General features: G+C 42.1%; 1 protein-coding gene across 1 annotated transcript in view; it reads right to left on the reverse strand.

Moving 5' to 3' along the window:
* The window catches only part of ODAD1 (outer dynein arm docking complex subunit 1), a 179,116-nt gene that overhangs the window by 141,774 nt on the left and 19,483 nt on the right, over positions 1-17,859 (reverse strand). The window contains exons 4-5 of the mRNA XM_040415604.1: positions 7,045-7,234; positions 919-1,047 (exon numbers count right to left, since the gene is read on the reverse strand). Coding sequence (XP_040271538.1) covers positions 919-1,047; positions 7,045-7,234 — 319 coding nt within the window. The remainder of the gene's footprint in view (positions 1-918; positions 1,048-7,044; positions 7,235-17,859) is intronic.

Below are 17,859 nucleotides of genomic sequence, written 5' to 3' on the forward strand. Positions count from 1 at the left end.
CATGTTGTCATTTAGATAAAAAAGCGATTTTTCAGATATGCTAATGAACCTTCAGGGTGCCCAGAGGGGCGTTATTCCTCTCCTCTAGAGCCCAGTAATGCCCCCTGCAGTGCCCAGCCCGCCTTTATTTCAAGCCCAACACGCCTCCTGATAAATAAATTTCCTCCCCCAGTAAAGCCAAACAGCACCGCCCCCTCCGCTACGTCATATAATTTATTCAACAGACGAACCTTGCTTCATCTTTTCTTGACCATCAAATCTCGTGCAGCCGCAGTATCGCCGACTGCCTGTGCCTATCAGATCCTACGGCTCCTGAGGGCAACAGCGCTCTGATTACATCACTGGGCTCGGCGCATGCCCAGTGACACTATTGAGGCTGTTGCCGTCAGGAGCCGTAGGATCGGACAGGCGCAGGCAGTCGGCAATACTGCGGCTGCGCGAGATTTGATGGGCAAGAAAAGATGAAGCAAGGTTCGTCTGTTGAATAAATTATATGATGTAGAGGAGGGGGCGGCGCCGTTCGGCTCGGCTGGGGGAGGAAATTTATTTCTTAGGAGGCGTGCTGGGCTTGAAATAAAGGCGGGCTGGGCACGGCAGGGGGGCGTTACTGGGCTCTAGAGGAGAGGAATAACGCCCCTCTTGGCACCTTGAAGCTTGATTAGCATATCAGAAAAATCGCTTTTTTATCTTAATTACAACATGAAATAAAGAAAGAAGACCCTTGATGGAATGAAGGTAGTTTATTGAACATTGCAATGGTAACAGTTTAATATGTTAAATTAGGTGACAGATTCCCTTTAAAATCAAAAGCCATGTCCAGAGATCGCAACTCTGAAAACAACGTCACACCCTGATTTTATCTATGGTAGTGATGCTGGGAAAAAAGACAAGAAAATGACTTAAATATATAATATTTACCCGGTCCAAGCGATTCTCCATCACCTTAACATTGTTCTGAGTCTGGTTGTTCTGCTTTGCAGATCCGGATCCGGACGACCCTCTTATTTGTTTCCTTTGATTAGAGATTTTCTTTTCCCATGATTTTATCTAAAAAAAAACAAAAACATTTCTTTTTCTTCCAAATGAAAAACTGATATTAAATTAAAAAAAATAATGTTGCATCAATTTGTTTTACTTACCTGTCAGTGCTGGTTAAGCCATTAACCACTTAAGGACCACAGGTTTATACCCCCCTAAAGACCAGGCCCTTTTTTACAAATCGGCACTCCACAACTTTAGCGGTTTATTGCTCGGTCATGCAACTTACCACCCAAATGAATTTTACCTCCTTTTCTTCTCACTAATAGAGCTTTCATTTGGTGGTATTTCATTGCTGCTGACATTTTTACTTTTTTTGTTATTAATCGAAATTTAACGATTTTTTTGCAAAAAATGACATTTTTCACTTTCAGTTGTAAAATTTTGCAAAAAAAAACGAGATCCATATATAAATTTTGCTCTAAATTTATTGTTCTACATGTCTTTGATAAAAAAAAAATGTTTGGGTAAAAAAAAAAAATGGTTTGGGTAAAAGTTATAGCGTTTACAAACTATGGTACAAAAATGTGAATTTCCGCTTTTCGAAGCAGCTCTGACTTTCTGAGCACCTGTCATGTTTCCTGAGGTTCTACAATGGCCAGACAGTACAAACACCCCACAAATGACCCCATTTCGGGAAGTAGACACCCTAAGGTATTCGCTGATGGGCATAGTGAGTTCATAGAACTTTTTATTTTTTGTCACAAGTTAGCGGAAAATGATGATTTTTTTTTTCTTACAAAGTCTCATATTCCACTAACTTGTGACAAAAAATATAAAGTTCTATGAACTCACTATGCCCATCACGAAATACCTTGGGGTCTCTTCTTTCTAAAATGGGGTCACTTGTGGGGTAGTTCTACTGCCCTGGCATTCTAGGGGCCCAAATGTGTGGTAAGGAGTTTGAAATCAAATTCTGTAAAAAATGACCAGTGAAATCCGAAAGGTGCTCTTTGGAATATGGGCCCCTTTGCCCACCTAGGCTGCAAAAAAGTGTCACACATCTGGTATCTCTGTATTCAGGAGAAGTTGAGGAATGTGTTTTGGGGTGTCTTTTTACATATACCCATGCTGGGTGAGATAAATATCTTGGTCAAATGCCAACTTTGTATAAAAAAATGGGAAAAGTTGTCATTTGCCAAGATATTTCTCTCACCCAGCATGGGTATATGTAAAATGACACCCCAAAACACATTCCCAACTTCTCCTGAGTACGGAGATACCAGATGTGTGACACTTTTTTGCAGCCTAGGTGGGCAAAGGGGCCCACATTCCAAAGAGCACCTTTCGGATTTCACTGGTTATTTTTTACAGAATTTGATTTCAAACTCCTTACCACACATTTGGGCCCCTAGAATGCCAGGGCAGTATAACTACCCCACAAGTGACCCCATTTTGGAAAGAAGAGACCCCAAGGTATTCGCTGATGGGCATAGTGAGTTCATGGAAGTTTTTATTTTTTGTCACAAGTTAGTGGAATATGAGACTTTGTATGAAAAAAAAAAAAAAAAAAAATCATCATTTTCCACTAACTTGTGACAAAAAATAAAAAATTCTAGGAACTCGCCATGCCCCTCACGGAATACCTTGGGTGTCCTTCTTTCCAAAATGGGGTCACTTGTGGGGTAGTTATACTGCCCTGGCATTTTCCAGGGGCCCTAATGTGTGGTAAGTAGGTAAATGACCTGTGAAATCCGAAAGGTGCTCTTTGAATATGGGCCCCTTTGCCCACCTAGGCTGCAAAAAAGTGTCACACATCTGGTATCTCCGTAATCGGGAGAAGTTGGGGAATGTGTTTTGGGGTGTTATTTTACATATACCCATGCTGGGTGAGAGAAATATCTTGCAAAAGACAACTTTTCCATTTTTTTATACAAAGTTGGCATTTGACCAAGATATTTATCTCACCCAGCATGGGTATATGTAAAAAGACACCCCAAAACACATTCCTCAACTTCTCCTGAATACAGAGATACCAGATGGTGTGACACTTTTTTGCAGCCTAGGTGGGCAAAGGGGCCCATATTCCAAAGAGCACCTTTCGGATTTCACTGGTCATTTTTTACAGAATTTGATTTCAAACTCCTTACCACACATTTGGGCCCCTAGAATGCCAGGGCAGTAGAACTACCCCACAAGTGACCCCATTTTGGAAAGAAGAGACCCCAAGGTATTCGCTGATGGGCATAGTGAGTTCATGGAACTTTTTATTTTTTGTCACAAGTTAGTGGAATATGAGACTTTGCATGAAAAAAAATCATCATTTTCCACTAACTTGTGACAAAAAATAAAAAATTCTAGGAACTCGCCATGCCCCTCACAGAATACCTTGGGGTGTCTTCTTTCCAAAATGAGGTCACTTGTGGGGTAGTTATACTGCCCTGGCATTTTCCAGGGGCCCTAATGTGTGGTAAGTAGGTAAATGACCTGTGAAATCCGAAAGGTGCTCTTTGGAATATGGGCCCCTTTGCCCACCTAGGCTGCAAAAAAGTGTCACACATGTGGTATCTCCGTACTCGGGAGAAGTTGGGAATGTGTTTTGGGGTGTCATTTTACATATACCCATGCTGGGTGAGAGAAATATCTTGGCAAAAGACAACTTTTCCCATTTTTTTATACAAAGTTGGCATTTGACCAAGATATTTATCTCACCCAGCATGGGTATATGTAAAATGACACCCCAAAACACATTCCCCAACTTCTCCTGAGTACGGCGATACCAGATGTGTGACACTTTTTTGCAGCCTAGATGCGCAAAGGTGCCCAAATTCCTTTTAGGAGGGCATTTTTAGACATTTGGATACCAGACTTCTTCTCATGCTTTGGGGCCCCTAGAATGCCAGGGCAGTATAAATACCCCACATGTGACCCCATTTTGGAAATAAGACACCCCAAGGTATTCAATGAGGGGCATGGCGAGTTCATAGAAATTTTGTTTTTTGGCACAAGTTAGCGGAAATTGATATTTTTAATTTTTTTCTCACAAAGTCTCCCTTTCCGCTAACTTGGGACAAAAATTTCAATCTTTCATGGACTCAATATGCCCCTCACGGAATACCTGGGGGTGTCTTCTTCCGAAATGGGTCACTATAGGGTATTTATACTGCCCTGGCATTCTAGGGGCCCTAAAGCGTGAGAAGAAGTCTGGAATATAAATGTCTAAAAAATTTTACGCATTTGGATTCCGTGAGGGGTATGGTGAGTTCATGTGAGATTTTATTTTTTGACACAAGTTAGTGGAATATGAGACTTTGTAAGAAAAAAAAAAAAAATTCCACTAACTTGGGCCAAAAAAATGTCTGAATGGAGCCTTACAGAGGGGTGATCAATGACAGGGGGGTGATCAATGACAAGGGGGTAATCAATGACAGGGGGGTAATCAATGACAGGGGGGTGATCAGGGAGTCTATATGGGGTGATCACCACAGTCATTGATCATGCCCCTGTAAGGCTCCATTCAGATGTCCGTATGTGTTTTGCGGATCTGATCCATGTATCCGTGGATCCGTAAAAATCATACGGACATCTGAATGCAGCCTGACAGGGGGGGTGATCAATGACAGGGGGGTGATCAGGGAGTCTATATGGGGTGATCACCCCCCCTGAAGGCTCCAGGGAGACGCCTGTATGTGTTTTGCGGATCCGATCCATCTATCAGTGGATCCGTAAAATCATGCGGACGTCTGAATGGAGCTTTACAGGGTGTGATCAATGACAGGGGTGTAATCATGACAGGGGGTGATCAGGGAGTCTATATGGGGGTGATCACCACAGTCATTGATCACGCCCCTGTAAGGCTCCATTCAGACGTCCGTGTGCGTTTTGCGGATCCGATCCATCTATCAGTGGATCCGTAAAAATCATACGGACATCTGAATGCAGCCTGACAGGGGGGGGTGATCAATGACAGGGGGGTGATCAGGGAGTCTATATGGGGTGATCACCCCCCCTGGAAGGCTCCAGGGAGACGCCTGTATGTGTTTTGCAGATCCGATCCATCTATCAGTGGATCCGTAAAAATCATGCGGACATCTGAATGGAGCTTTACAGGGGTGTGATCAATGACAGGGGGGTAATCAATGACAGGGGAGTGATCAGGGAGTCTATATGGGGTGATCAGGGGTGATCAGGGGCTAGTAAGGGGTTAATAAGTGACGGGGGGGGGGGGGTGTAGTGTAGTGTAGTGGTGCTTGGTGCTACTTTACTGAGCTACCTGTGTCCTCTGGTGGTCGATCCAAACAAAGGGGACCACCAGAGGACCAGGTAGCAGGTATTTAGACGCTGTTATCAAAACAGCGTCTAATATACCTGTTAGGGTTAAAAAAAACACATCTCCAGCCTGCCAGCGAACGATCGCCGCTGGCAGGCTGGAGATCAACTCTCTTACCTTCCGTTCCTGTGAGCGCGCGCGCCTGTGTGCGCGCGTTCACAGGAAATCTCGGCTCACGCGAGATGACGCCTATTGGCGTTAGTGTGACCTGGGAGCGCCGCAGAAATGACGCCTTTCGGCGTTAGCGTGACGGTAAGTGGTTAAAGGGGTTTTCTATTTACTTATGGCTCCTAGTGTGTATGACCTAATGAAAAACTCATACTTACCTGCTCCCCGCCGTTCCGATCCTACTACCTGATGCCCATTTGTCCATCTTCTTATCCCTGCCTTGTTTACTTCTGGCCGGGGTATCAATGTCTGTGCCACTGCAGTTAATGACTTCAGCAGTGACATGTCCCTAAGTGGTACATTACCACTGGGTCACGTGCCACTTGGGGAACATCACCACTGAAGTCAACCATTGGCTGCAGTGGTGCAAAACAAGCCTGGTCCTGAAGATGGATGAACAAGAGCCAGAGCGCAGGACTGGAGCAGGTAAGTATAAGTCTTTCAATAGGTCATACACACCATAAGTAAATAATTAATAAGAATTTGCGGAAAACCCCTTTAAGGATACAAAATAATCTTTTTGCCGCACTGACACATATTGGTACAATAAATACAATAAAAATATTAATACTCAGATTGCATTACTGTTTCTAGTGGGGTACCACATTGATCAGTATTTGGCTCTGCTCTTTTTAGGATATTTTTGTGACCTTGTAATGACCTCTCCAAGGGAGGCAGTTGTGATTTTTAGGCAACCTGCATGTGGCTCTCCAGCTGTTGGCAGCTGTAGAAATTGTGTGCACTAATGGTACCAGAGATGTCATAGCATTACCAGAACCTGGTACTGAGGTCAAAGTCACATAACATGAGACCATACATTAATATTCTTCAATTTTGTGATTTAGTGTAGCTTTAACCCTTCACTACCATGAAAGATTAATTAGAAAAATAGCTGGTTAAAGGGTGACCTAATAACTACATACAGTCCTCCCTCAAATTACAGTATTAATTCAGGCATTTTATGGTGTCCACAGTAGTTTTAACCTGCGATGACCCAGAAAAGACCATTGTATCTTGTAATATTGTATCCTGGGACCATTGTATCTTGTAATATTGTATCCTGGGACCATTGTATCTTGTAATATTGTATCCTGGGACCATTGTATCTTGAGGGACCGCTGCATATACAAAAGGTCAGTACCAGAGATCTGTCTAAATATATTTAGTCTCCATTATCTAAATAACAGGAGGGAATTCCGGAAGTCTACAGTAAAAAAGGTTCCTACATCAAGAAAGGAGATTCTTTACTGTACGAGCAATGAGATTATGAAGCTCTCTACCAGAGGAAGTTGGCATAGTGAGTTCAAAAGGGACCTGATGCATTTCTTCAGTGTAATAATATTGCAAGTTATTGATTACTATTGACTGTTATTGACTAGATTTCTGTAGAAGGGTAGTTGATCCAATGATTTATTCAGATATCCTGCCATATGGAGTTAGGAAGGAATGAGCAAAAATGTCTTCTCCCTCATACTGGGGCTTTTGCCTGCCATTGAATCAACATTGCCAGAGAACATGCTGAACCTTTTTTCAACCTTACTATGTTACTAGAAGTTTCTTTTTTATACCTCTTGATCCAGATCAGCAATTGTTTGCTTCTCAGAGGCCAGCTGCTCTTCCAACTCATCCTTCTGTTCCAGCAAGGAATACAACTTTCCCTGATGGTCCTGGTCACGGGACTGGTTACTTCGACTCTCTGATAGCCTCAAATCCTTCAGTAGTTCACCCCTCTCTCTTTCCAATGTATGCATCTCAGCTCTGCAAAAATCAAAGTTACTATCATTTACAGCAGGTGCGGACGTACCATATGTGCAACCAGTATGTAGGAGGGACGACTGCTGCCTAGAAGTGGCTTTCTGAGCTAATGCATTTCATGGCTCCCCAATACTGTACAGGCGGATTGTTCGAGGATTTCTCCATGATGAGCTACTAGAGAGCATGGGCCCATTTAATGTTACTGCATATGGACCCTCTTCTGCCATTAAACACTGACTTCTAGACACAAGTTGGAAGTCTGGTGGAGTGGCAGATACAATTGTATGATGTCTTGAATTTGATACTATAGTGAGTCCCCATTCTAGTAGCTTACATAAAAAATAATACAATCAAAAGAAATGAATTCATAAAGGAAAAAAGCAAATGATAATAATGTGTTTTTCCTTTGGGAAAGGGGGTCAGGTGAGTAGCATCCATTGCTGTGAGCTTGTCCTGTGAGTTGGGGCTCATGCACAAAACAGATCCTCAAAAAATACAGATGAAAATAATAGGACATGTTCTATTTTATTGCGGAATGGACACACGGACATATGGAAACAGAATGCACACAGAGTAAAAACTTCAGTTTTTTTTTGCGGACCCATTAAAATGTATGGTTCTGCATACGGTCTGCAAAAAAAAATGGAACGGACACAGAAAGAAAATACCTTTATGGGGAGGGTCTGGTTGATGAACATCTACTACCTTAGTAATAGAAATAGATGTAATCTTCTTAGAAATGATTAGTTATTACTACCCTTTCAAATAGTTAAAATGAAATCATAGTGCCATATTAGAAACCAAAGATTGGCCTTTGGGGGTATGGGTGCCAGGGCTTTTTTTTCCTAATTTCTAGGGGTTCTCAAATTTGATTCCATCTGATCAAAATGTTGCCATCAAAATTGGTATAAAATCTAATCTAAAGTCTGTCTAATTGAGGAGGTTTGGTCTTTTTTTGTCCACCAAACTATAAATAGGAGATGATACATAGATGATAGATAGACATTAGATTGATAGATGACAGACACTAGATAGATAGATTACATGAATACAAGTTATACTGGATCTTTTCCCACAATACTCTATATCAGTAAAGGCTCCTCCTTCTCTATAACATGCTACCTGGAGATCAGACATCATGTTCAGCCTGACAGGCTTCCTTTAACTTTCAGTTACAAAACGTCAGGGATATTGCTGTAATAGACTGTCATTCTGTCATTATCTCGGATAGATGTTCACATTTAGCATGTACCCGACAGTGCCACAAGCTTTTCATTCTGTTAGCACTACTGACAGTAGTAAGACAGGCTGTATAAAGTATAAACAGTGATAATTGCCAATAGAATTATGCCTAGAAAAATCAACATCTTCTTTATTCACCTTATTTCACACCACATGGTCACTGTGTGGGCAAAATGTCAACCCCCAGACTAGGGTAATTGCAAAACTGTTTCTTGTTATCTAAATGTTATATAATGATCAAATATGTTACCCAAATAGTTTTGTATAGATAATTTAGGGTTAACAATCCTGACTCTGACCTAGGAAGTGATGGACTTAGGTTTGCCCCAAGTTCAATCAGTGTCACTGTAGAGTGTGTGTTAGCTGAGGAAGTGAGAACATGTGCTCACTCATTGGAGCTTTGCATCAAGAAAGCCATCTCTACTTTACAGTAGTCCAGAAAAGAGACAGAAGGAAAGAACTAGAAGGTCCAGAATCTGCATGGCCAAGCATTGGAGTCAGCCAGTTAGTATTTGTTGTTTAAGGCTGATGGAGACTTTACTGCAATGAGAGGAACATTGCTAACACACTGTGACATGCTTCTTGCCAGCTGTATCTTAATCCTGAGCCCCGAGGTCAGAGTGTCCCCCGAGGGGAGAAAGGGTGTGCCCTCCTGTCACTGCCCAGCCCTAGGGAGCATTAGTGTGAAGATTGCCACTGTGAATAACTGTTGCAGCCAGAGCCACTACCACTCCCATCCTCCACTCTGTCTATTGCAGCAGTAGCAGCAAACATCTCATACTGCCACCAAATCTCCTATTTTGATATACAGGCTCAGACACCGACTAAATTCCATCAGCTCCCAACTCCCACTAGTGTTAACAGCATGTTTAATTTACAAGATTATAGAACACATTGTTCTATTTTAATGATGATAAATCACGAGCAGTGACATGAGCACACTTCCTCAGTTTAGTGTGTATAAATGATTCAACATACAATATATTATTCTTTATGAAGAACGCAAACCAATTTATTGTCTAGAAAATAGTCACTAACGGCATACAATGGTGAGGCCATCAATATCAGATCAGGGGGGAGTCTGACTCCCTGCGCCCCCGCTGATCAGTTGTTTGAAAGGCCTTCCTACCAGATAGCAAGCACAGCACTGCACAGTGTAAAGTGGCTATGCTTGGTATTACAACCCAGGCCTGTTCACTTGAATGGGACTGAGCTGCGAGGTTAAATGACCATCATTGCGCCCACTTCATACAATGGAAAGCGAGTTGTGACAAAGTAATTCATAACTAAATCGAATTTCTTGTCAAAAACCAAATGCCAAATTTTTTCAAAACTTGTGAAGTGCCTATGCTTGGTATTACAGGCCAGACCTGTTCATGTGACCAATGGACGTGACATCACTGGCCTAGGAAGAGGCCTCTGTACTTAACGGAGTGCTGCGGTCTCTTCAAACAGCTGAACAGTGGGGGTGCCGAGTGTCAGACACCTACTGGTTTGATATTTATCACCTATCCTAAGACTTAGGCCCAGGAGAGGCAAGTTTCTTAGTATAGGCCCCGTCTGTTGGAAGCCACCTTGTAGCTGGTAGACGGCCCCAACACAATTTTGATCAATAATATGCACAACGAGCTTCTAATTTTCATATAGTAAGTGAAGCAGCAATGAAATTCAGATTTATCCATTTTTCCAGTAGCAGTGTTCCACGTTTGTCCATGTTTCCATGAGTAGTGTTTGCTTTTGTATTACAGCTATGGAAGTATGCGCTTATACTTTATTTCATGTTGTTTGGAGGTGCTGGCCTTACTTTATTTTTTGCACTATACTAAGAATAGGTCATGAAGATTTATCCAGGTTTAAAGTGACTGTCATCAGTTTTGACCATGCTAAGCTGCTGACAGCACTGGGTAGGTAGCTTCACTGTCAAATGCTCTCTGCAATGAGCTGCTTCACAATCCCTTCCCTCTGTTCTGATTGACAGCTGAAGTGGTCTCCTGGTTGGATTCTCCAGCTGTCACTCAGAGCAGAGGGGAGGGGCTCTAAAAGAGCTCAATTCAGAGAGTACTTCACAGTGAAGTCCCGGCCGGGGTACACTACTCCTGATGTCCCCAGGCCGCAGTGCCCTCATCAGTTTAGAATGGTCAAGACTGCTAAGAGTCCCTTAAGGGAAAAAAAACCTTCTGTAAAACAAATCTTCTGAAAATCAAATTCATCCCATAAATGTTATTGTTCACATAATCCATGGCCAGTGCTCTGCTTTATCTAATTCTGATCACTGGCCAGCGGTGTCTGGATAATCCCTTAACCCCTTCAGGTCCAACATATTTGGGGCCTTTAGGAAGAAGCATTTTCTGTTTTAAATCAATGCATTCCAAGAGCTCTAACACTTATTTTTCCATTGACATAACTGTATGAGGGCTTGCTTATTGGTAGAATGCCTTCTATTTTTCAATGGCACCATTTTGGGGTACAACTTGATAGATTAACTTGTATTACTTCTCTCTAGAGCAATGGACCAAAAGTCCACCATTGTATTTGCTTTATAAAGTTGTCGATCTTCACTGTGAGGCATAAATAACATGTCACCCTTAGGGTCCATTCACACGTCCGTAGTGTATTGCGGATCCACAAATTGCGAATCTGCAATACACCCGGCCGGCACCCCCATAGAACTGCCTATTCTTGTCCGCTATGGCGGACAAAAATAAGGCATGTTCTATTTTTTTTCGGGAGCCGTGCTCCGGAAATGCGGATGCGGACAGCACACTGTGTGCTGCCCGCATCTCTTCCAGCCCCATAGAGAATGAATGGGTCTGGATCCATTCCGCAATGTTGCGGAACGTTTCCGGACCTATTCTACGGACGTGCTAGTCAGTATGATTATGACAATACCAAATATATTGTTTATTATGTTTTATTACCTTAGCACACTGACTCCAAATAACACAGCATCTTATGTGTGGACAGGAAGCTAGTCTCTATATGTATACCTATGGAAGCCTCGATGACAGTCTCATAGGAATAAAAATAAATAAAAATTAACTAAAAACATTTTAAAATATTTATTTTACTATATTTATTAGTCCCACAAAGGTATTTAAACAAGAGATTCTTTGAACCCATATATACTGCTATACTGTACACTGCTAGTCCTTATGTCTGCCAGTTAGTATACTACTGACAAGCAGCCTATTAGACCCAACTCCAACACAGTCTAATAGGCATATGTATATAACAGACCCGTGGAGACATTGTTTAGCCCTCCAGCTGCCATAGCAACCATAAGCCATGTTTGAGCCTCCCTCATCTGTCTGGTGCTGTTGCGAGATAGCTAGATAGATCGATTGATAGATAGATATTTAGATAGGTAGCTAGAAGATAGATAGACAGACTGACAGACAGACATAGATAGCTAGAACAGAATGTATAAAGTTATATATATATTAAATACAATATAGATTTGAGATAGATATTTAGATAGGTAGATAGAAGATTGACAGACAGACATAGATAGATAGAACAGAATTGTGAGGAATAGGGATTATCATTTATTGGCAGCCCTGATTGTCATTTAATTCACCCTTTGGCATGTACACAGTCAGTGTACATGCAAAATATGTTCCCACCCCCAGTCAGCTAGCAAGGATGAAAGCCCCAGGGGTCCAGGCTTCAAGGAGGCCCAGGTGGATAAAGTCACACCTCAACCAGCCAATTTGGAGGCAAGCTAAATCCTGCAGGAAAACCCCCAGCAGGAGGTCTCAGCCCTTGCCCAGGATCAATGTTACCTCCCAGACATGTTGGCACCTACATTTCATAAGAAATTATGAACCGTCCGTCCATCCCAGGCATAATTTGGTTATCTTTTTGTGATCCTAGGGCAAAGCCAAACGTCCACGTGGTCCTGGCTTGAGGCTAGGATGCCCAGCAAGGGAGAAATACATATCTCCCCACAGAAACCACATAGCGGCACCATGTTTGGACTCTAGTTGTAGCCGGAACCCAGGCGGATCAATTGGGCCCGGAACCATCTTCCTGCAACATTCTGGTCTGGGGCTATGAGCCCTAAGGGGTTTTATGGGTCATTTGCTGCCAGCACCAGAGAAAGAGGGGTGGACCCTACCCATAGGCGGGGAGGGGAGCGGCCGGCTACAGGTCATAAGCCCATGCAAGCCAGCTGGCGGCGTCTTTTCTGAAGAGGTCACATCGTGCCAATGTGTTTGGAGAGATCGGGAACCAGCTGACCTCACTGCCCCCATGTGACTGAAGCCAAGGACTATTCCACCATTATAACCCAAAGGAACTTTCATCTTACCCGGTAACTGACTTTTGCTCTGCTTAACCCTGTTGTACCTATATCACCTGTATTTGTAACCTCAGACCACTGTATATATTCTCTGTGTGTATAGTGTTATATCTAGTGTGCCCTTAAGGCGATTAAATATATAATTTAATCTTGTGCTATCTTGTATCTCGATCACGAATCCCCACGTCAGTGTTTCAGCCTAGTTATAAGCTACCGCGGGTTAGTTTCTCACCCTATGTAATTCCTACGCCGTTCATCTGATTTGGATGTAAATACCTTCAAATTAAAGCTGTCAGTCTGCAGTTAAAGCACATCTTGTTTGTTTCATTTCAAATCCATTGTGGTGGTGTATAGAACCAAAATTTTAGAATTGTGTTGATGTCCCAATATTTATGGACCTGACTGTATATGAGATAGAATAGAGAAAGAAATAGATATGAGATAGAAAGATGGACAGACTGACATAGAATAGAATGAAGAAAGTGATATATATGAGAGACTAGAGAACAGAGAAAGAGATAGATATGAGATAGATATATAGATAGATAGGAGATAGATAATTAGATAGATAGAATGTGGCTGTCACAGCCTGAATTAAAGTAGGTTGCAGTGAGTTGCATACTGTACTGTACTTGCATTGCAGCACTCATTTCAGCCTGTTTGGAAGAGGAGGGGTGCTCGAAGGGGACGAGCAGGCAGGGTGGAGGGGAGGCTCACAGGCTTACCACCTGTCCTTGTATGGGTTTACACAATAACTAATGGTGATCGAGCACCAAAGTGCTCGGGTGCTCTGGTGCTCGAGTAGAAAACTTTGGGATGCTCGGGTGCTCTACAGAGCACCAGAGCACAATGGAAGTCAATGGAAGAACCAGAGCAATAAACCAGGCACCCCCTGCCCTGAAGATGGGAGGGTGTCTGGTTCACAGGAAAAAGTCAGAAATTGATGGAAACACCACTGAAATGGTTCGGGAACAGCATGGGGAGGATGTCTGGATGCATCTTGGACTCCCAGGTCGCTGCTGGGAACGATGTTATCTGAGTAGTACGCCACTTTTACAGACTGACAATAATACGCACAAAACCAAATATAAAATTGATTTTAGAGGAAAAATTGTTAGGAAACATTCTTTCCTATATATTTACTTGTATATAAAGTGCAAGTGCTGCCAAAAATTACAAGGAATAGGCACTCTGATACAACCTGTATATCACATAAAGGAGGGCCTCATTCACATTGTGGTACAATTGTTCAGGTAGTGGGACTCCTACACTCATAAAGCCTATGCAGTAAGTGAAAGGGCTGCCAAAAATTACAAGGAACCGACACTCCAATACACCCTTTATTACACATAAAGGAGGGCATCATACACAACCTTGAAAAATTATGATTGATGGCCTGCTGGTGACCCTCAAAAACATTAGGGGTGAGGGCCTGCTGCTGATCTATACGAAAAAAATGACACAGAATGTCAAAGATATTTAGGATGTGCAAACGTTATACAGGAGATGTAGCGCAGGTAATGTCGCTGTCACCAGCGGCGAAAAAATGACACTGAATGTTACAGGTATTTAGGATGCGCAAACGTTATACAGATGTAGCGCAGGTAATGTCGCTGTCACCAGCGGCGAAGAAATTACACTGAATATCAAAGACATTTAGGATGCGCAAATGTTATACAGGAGATGTAGCTCAGGTAATGTCACTTTCACCAGCGGCTAAGAAAAAATTACACTGAATGTCACAGATATTTAGGATGCTCAAACGTTATACAGGAGATGTGGCGCAGGTAATGTCGCTGTCACCAGTGGCCAAACAATTGCACTGAATGTGACAGATATTTAGGATGCACAAATGTAACACAACAGATGTAGTAGAGGTTTTGTCACTGTCAGCAGCGGCCAAACAATTGCACGCAATTTAGCGCAGGTTGGCTAATAATATATATTGCAGCCAGATAAAACAATAGTCCTTAAAAGGACTTTTGGGTCTCTAACACCTTTCAAGACTAAACCCTGCCTAAAAATAAAAAAAAACAATTCCTGTCCCTACACTATCCGTCCTTTTTGCTGCAGCTCTCCCTGACTAAGACTGAGCTGAACCACGTTTCGTTGGGTGCTATATAGCACCCGATGACGCTTTCCGGCCAGCCAATCACTGTAATGCCAGTAACCAACATGGCTCGGCATTACAGTGAGTGCCAGTAGCAGCCAACAAACGTGCAGGGAGGAAACTCGATCATCGCGCTCGAGCACACGCGATGTTCGGCTGAACATCGCGATGCTCGAGTCAAAATGGTGTTTGGCCGAGCATGCTCGCCCAACCCTAACAATAACTGTTCATGTCATAAATAAAGCCCACAAAACAATGTTGAAATTGCTTCATTTTTAACACCCCCCAAATTATTATATTTTTTTACAAAAGTTATGTAATGCCCTATATGTACCCAAAATAAATCCTATAAAAACGACATGTCCCAAAAAATTCAAGTTCTCATAAAGCTACATTGAAGAAAAAAATTAAAAGTTATGACTGCTGGAACACATAGGGAAAAAATAATACTAGTCCTTAAAGGGACTGTCCCATTACAAAGACGTATCCCCTATCCATAAGGTAGCAGATAAGTGTCTGATCATTGGTGGTCCAACTGCTCAGGGCCCCACTCCCCAATCATGAGAATGTTCCCCAGTGAATGGAGTGGCAGTCATGCATGTATACCATCTCCCCATTCAACTCTGTAGAACTAGTGGTTGTACTTTGCTATCTCTGTCAGTCCCATAGTGTTGATGGAGCAGCAGTGTGCATGCGTGACCACCGCTCCATTCAAAACAAGGATTGTCAACAGATTGGGGTCCCTGCCGATCATGAGAAAAGGGACAGACACTGCATATCATTGGCTTGTCTCCTGGGAGGAAAAAAGGATTGGGTGAAGTTATTCACTTTGTCCGATCCTTCTCACCCCTGACATCTTTTGGTGGAAAGTTTGGAGCTCCTCAAACACATTTAGACTGTTGGCTGAACTTGTCTACACACTAATGTGTATGGGAGCCTTTAGGATCCTTCATTATCAGCTTAGGTCTGCTTTTAAACAGATTTGTCACAGCATCATGGCTTCCATTATAAGCAATGACATAAACAACAGAATAAACCTTATACCAACATAACCAGTCCACTTTACTTTTACAGAGCAGCCTGAATATCCCACCATCCTCTTCCTATGATCCCTTCATACTCAGGGGCAAAATAAAAGATTACTTGAAATTGTTTTCACAGTCTAAGCTCTATTTAATGAATCCTCTTACACAGAAGGTAGCAATTTAGGCAACGTCTGCTCACACTATTACACTACTACTGATATAATGTCTATAAAAAGCTTTGTAGGATAAAAAGGAATTAGGTCTTTAAAATGAATCTATCAGAACATTGCTCAGACTGGACCGACGAGTAAACATAACACAGATATATGGATGTTAATGGCTGTTATTGTTGGCTGTGAAGTCTGTTGCATCTTGTCATCCTGTGAAACGGAAAAAAGAAGGATCACCCAGAAAAGCTGGGCCATCGGCGATAAGAAGAGAAATGCTTTCTAACTGCAAGCATATCATTCTTCCCTGTGAAAGTAACTAAAAATAAAAGGAAATCAAAAAGGGTTCTAGGAGAGGGAAATGTGTGCTCAGAGGGAGATGCTTCAAAACCCCTCAAGAAAGAGAAAAAAAGACATTAAACGAGTGTTATATTAACTAAAAATATTAAACTATATATAAAGAGCGCAACGTATGAGCAGTCCCTGAATACCAATATATATATACACTATATATATGCAGTGTCGGACTGGGGTGCCTTGGGCCTACCAGTAAAATTTATTTTGGGGGCCCACCGTACAGATAAATTCAAATATTACCTGCTCACACAGCTGCAAGATGCTACCAGATGATTGAATATGGGGGTCCCTGAAGCAACTTTGGGAAGGTAGGTCCTGGGGAAAAGAGGATACTGGTAGCTTTCCTCTATACCTAGAAGTCATTTCAGCTCTGATCGTGTCTAGAATAATAAACTGTGGAGTTTCTTTAATAATCTATCAAGTTTTTTTTATAAGAACATAGGTGGTTGAGGTGCTGTACATTGAATATACAGTCAGGTCCATAAATATTGGGACATCGACACAATTCTAACATTTTTGGCTCTATACACCACCACAATGGATTTGAAATGAAACAAACAAGATGTGCTTTAACTGCAGACTGTCAGCTTTAATTTGAGGGTATTTACATCCAAATCAGGTGAACGGTGTAGGAATTACAACAGTTTGCATATTTTCATCCCACTTGTTAAGGGACCAAAAGTAATGGGACAATTGGATTCTCAGTTGCTCCATGGCCAGGTGTGTGTTATTTCCTCCTTATCCCAATTACAATGAGCAGGTAAAAGGTCCAGAGTTCATTTCAAGTGTGCTATTTGTATTTGGAATTTGTTTCTGTCAACTCTCAAGATGAGATCCAAAGAGCTGTCACTATCAGTAAAGCAAGCCATCATTAGGCTGAAAAAACAAAACAAACCCATCAGAGAGATGGCAAAAACATTAGGCGTGGCCAAAAAACTATTTGGAACATTTTTAAAAAGAAGACGCATCGGTGAGCTCAGCAGTTATGATTATTATTCTGTCCCATTACTTTTGGTCCCTTAACAAGTGGGAAGCACATATGCAAACTGTTGTAATTCCTGCACCGTTCACCTGATTTGGATGTAAATACCCTCAAATTAAAGCTGACAGTCTGCAGTTAAACCACATCTTGTTCGTTTCATTTCAAATCCATTGTGGTGGTGTATAGAGCCAAAAATGTTAGAATTGTGTCAATGTCCCAATATTTCACTGTATGTATGTAGTGCAATAAGGCTACTGTGTTTTATGCCACTTGTGCAGGGGGTGGGAGACTAGGGGCCCACCTTGCCTTGGGGCCCACAGGGGGTTTCACCTGTACTCCTGTGGGGGGTTTCATTTTAATTAAGCTGCATAAATACAGTTGAAACCAGAATTTTATCTACACTATATAAAAAGACACATATGCATGTTTTTCTCAATATCTGACA

The sequence above is a fragment of the Bufo bufo genome, chromosome 1 (genome assembly GCF_905171765.1).
Source record: "Bufo bufo chromosome 1, aBufBuf1.1, whole genome shotgun sequence".
In the NCBI taxonomy this organism is placed as follows: domain Eukaryota; kingdom Metazoa; phylum Chordata; class Amphibia; order Anura; family Bufonidae; genus Bufo; species Bufo bufo.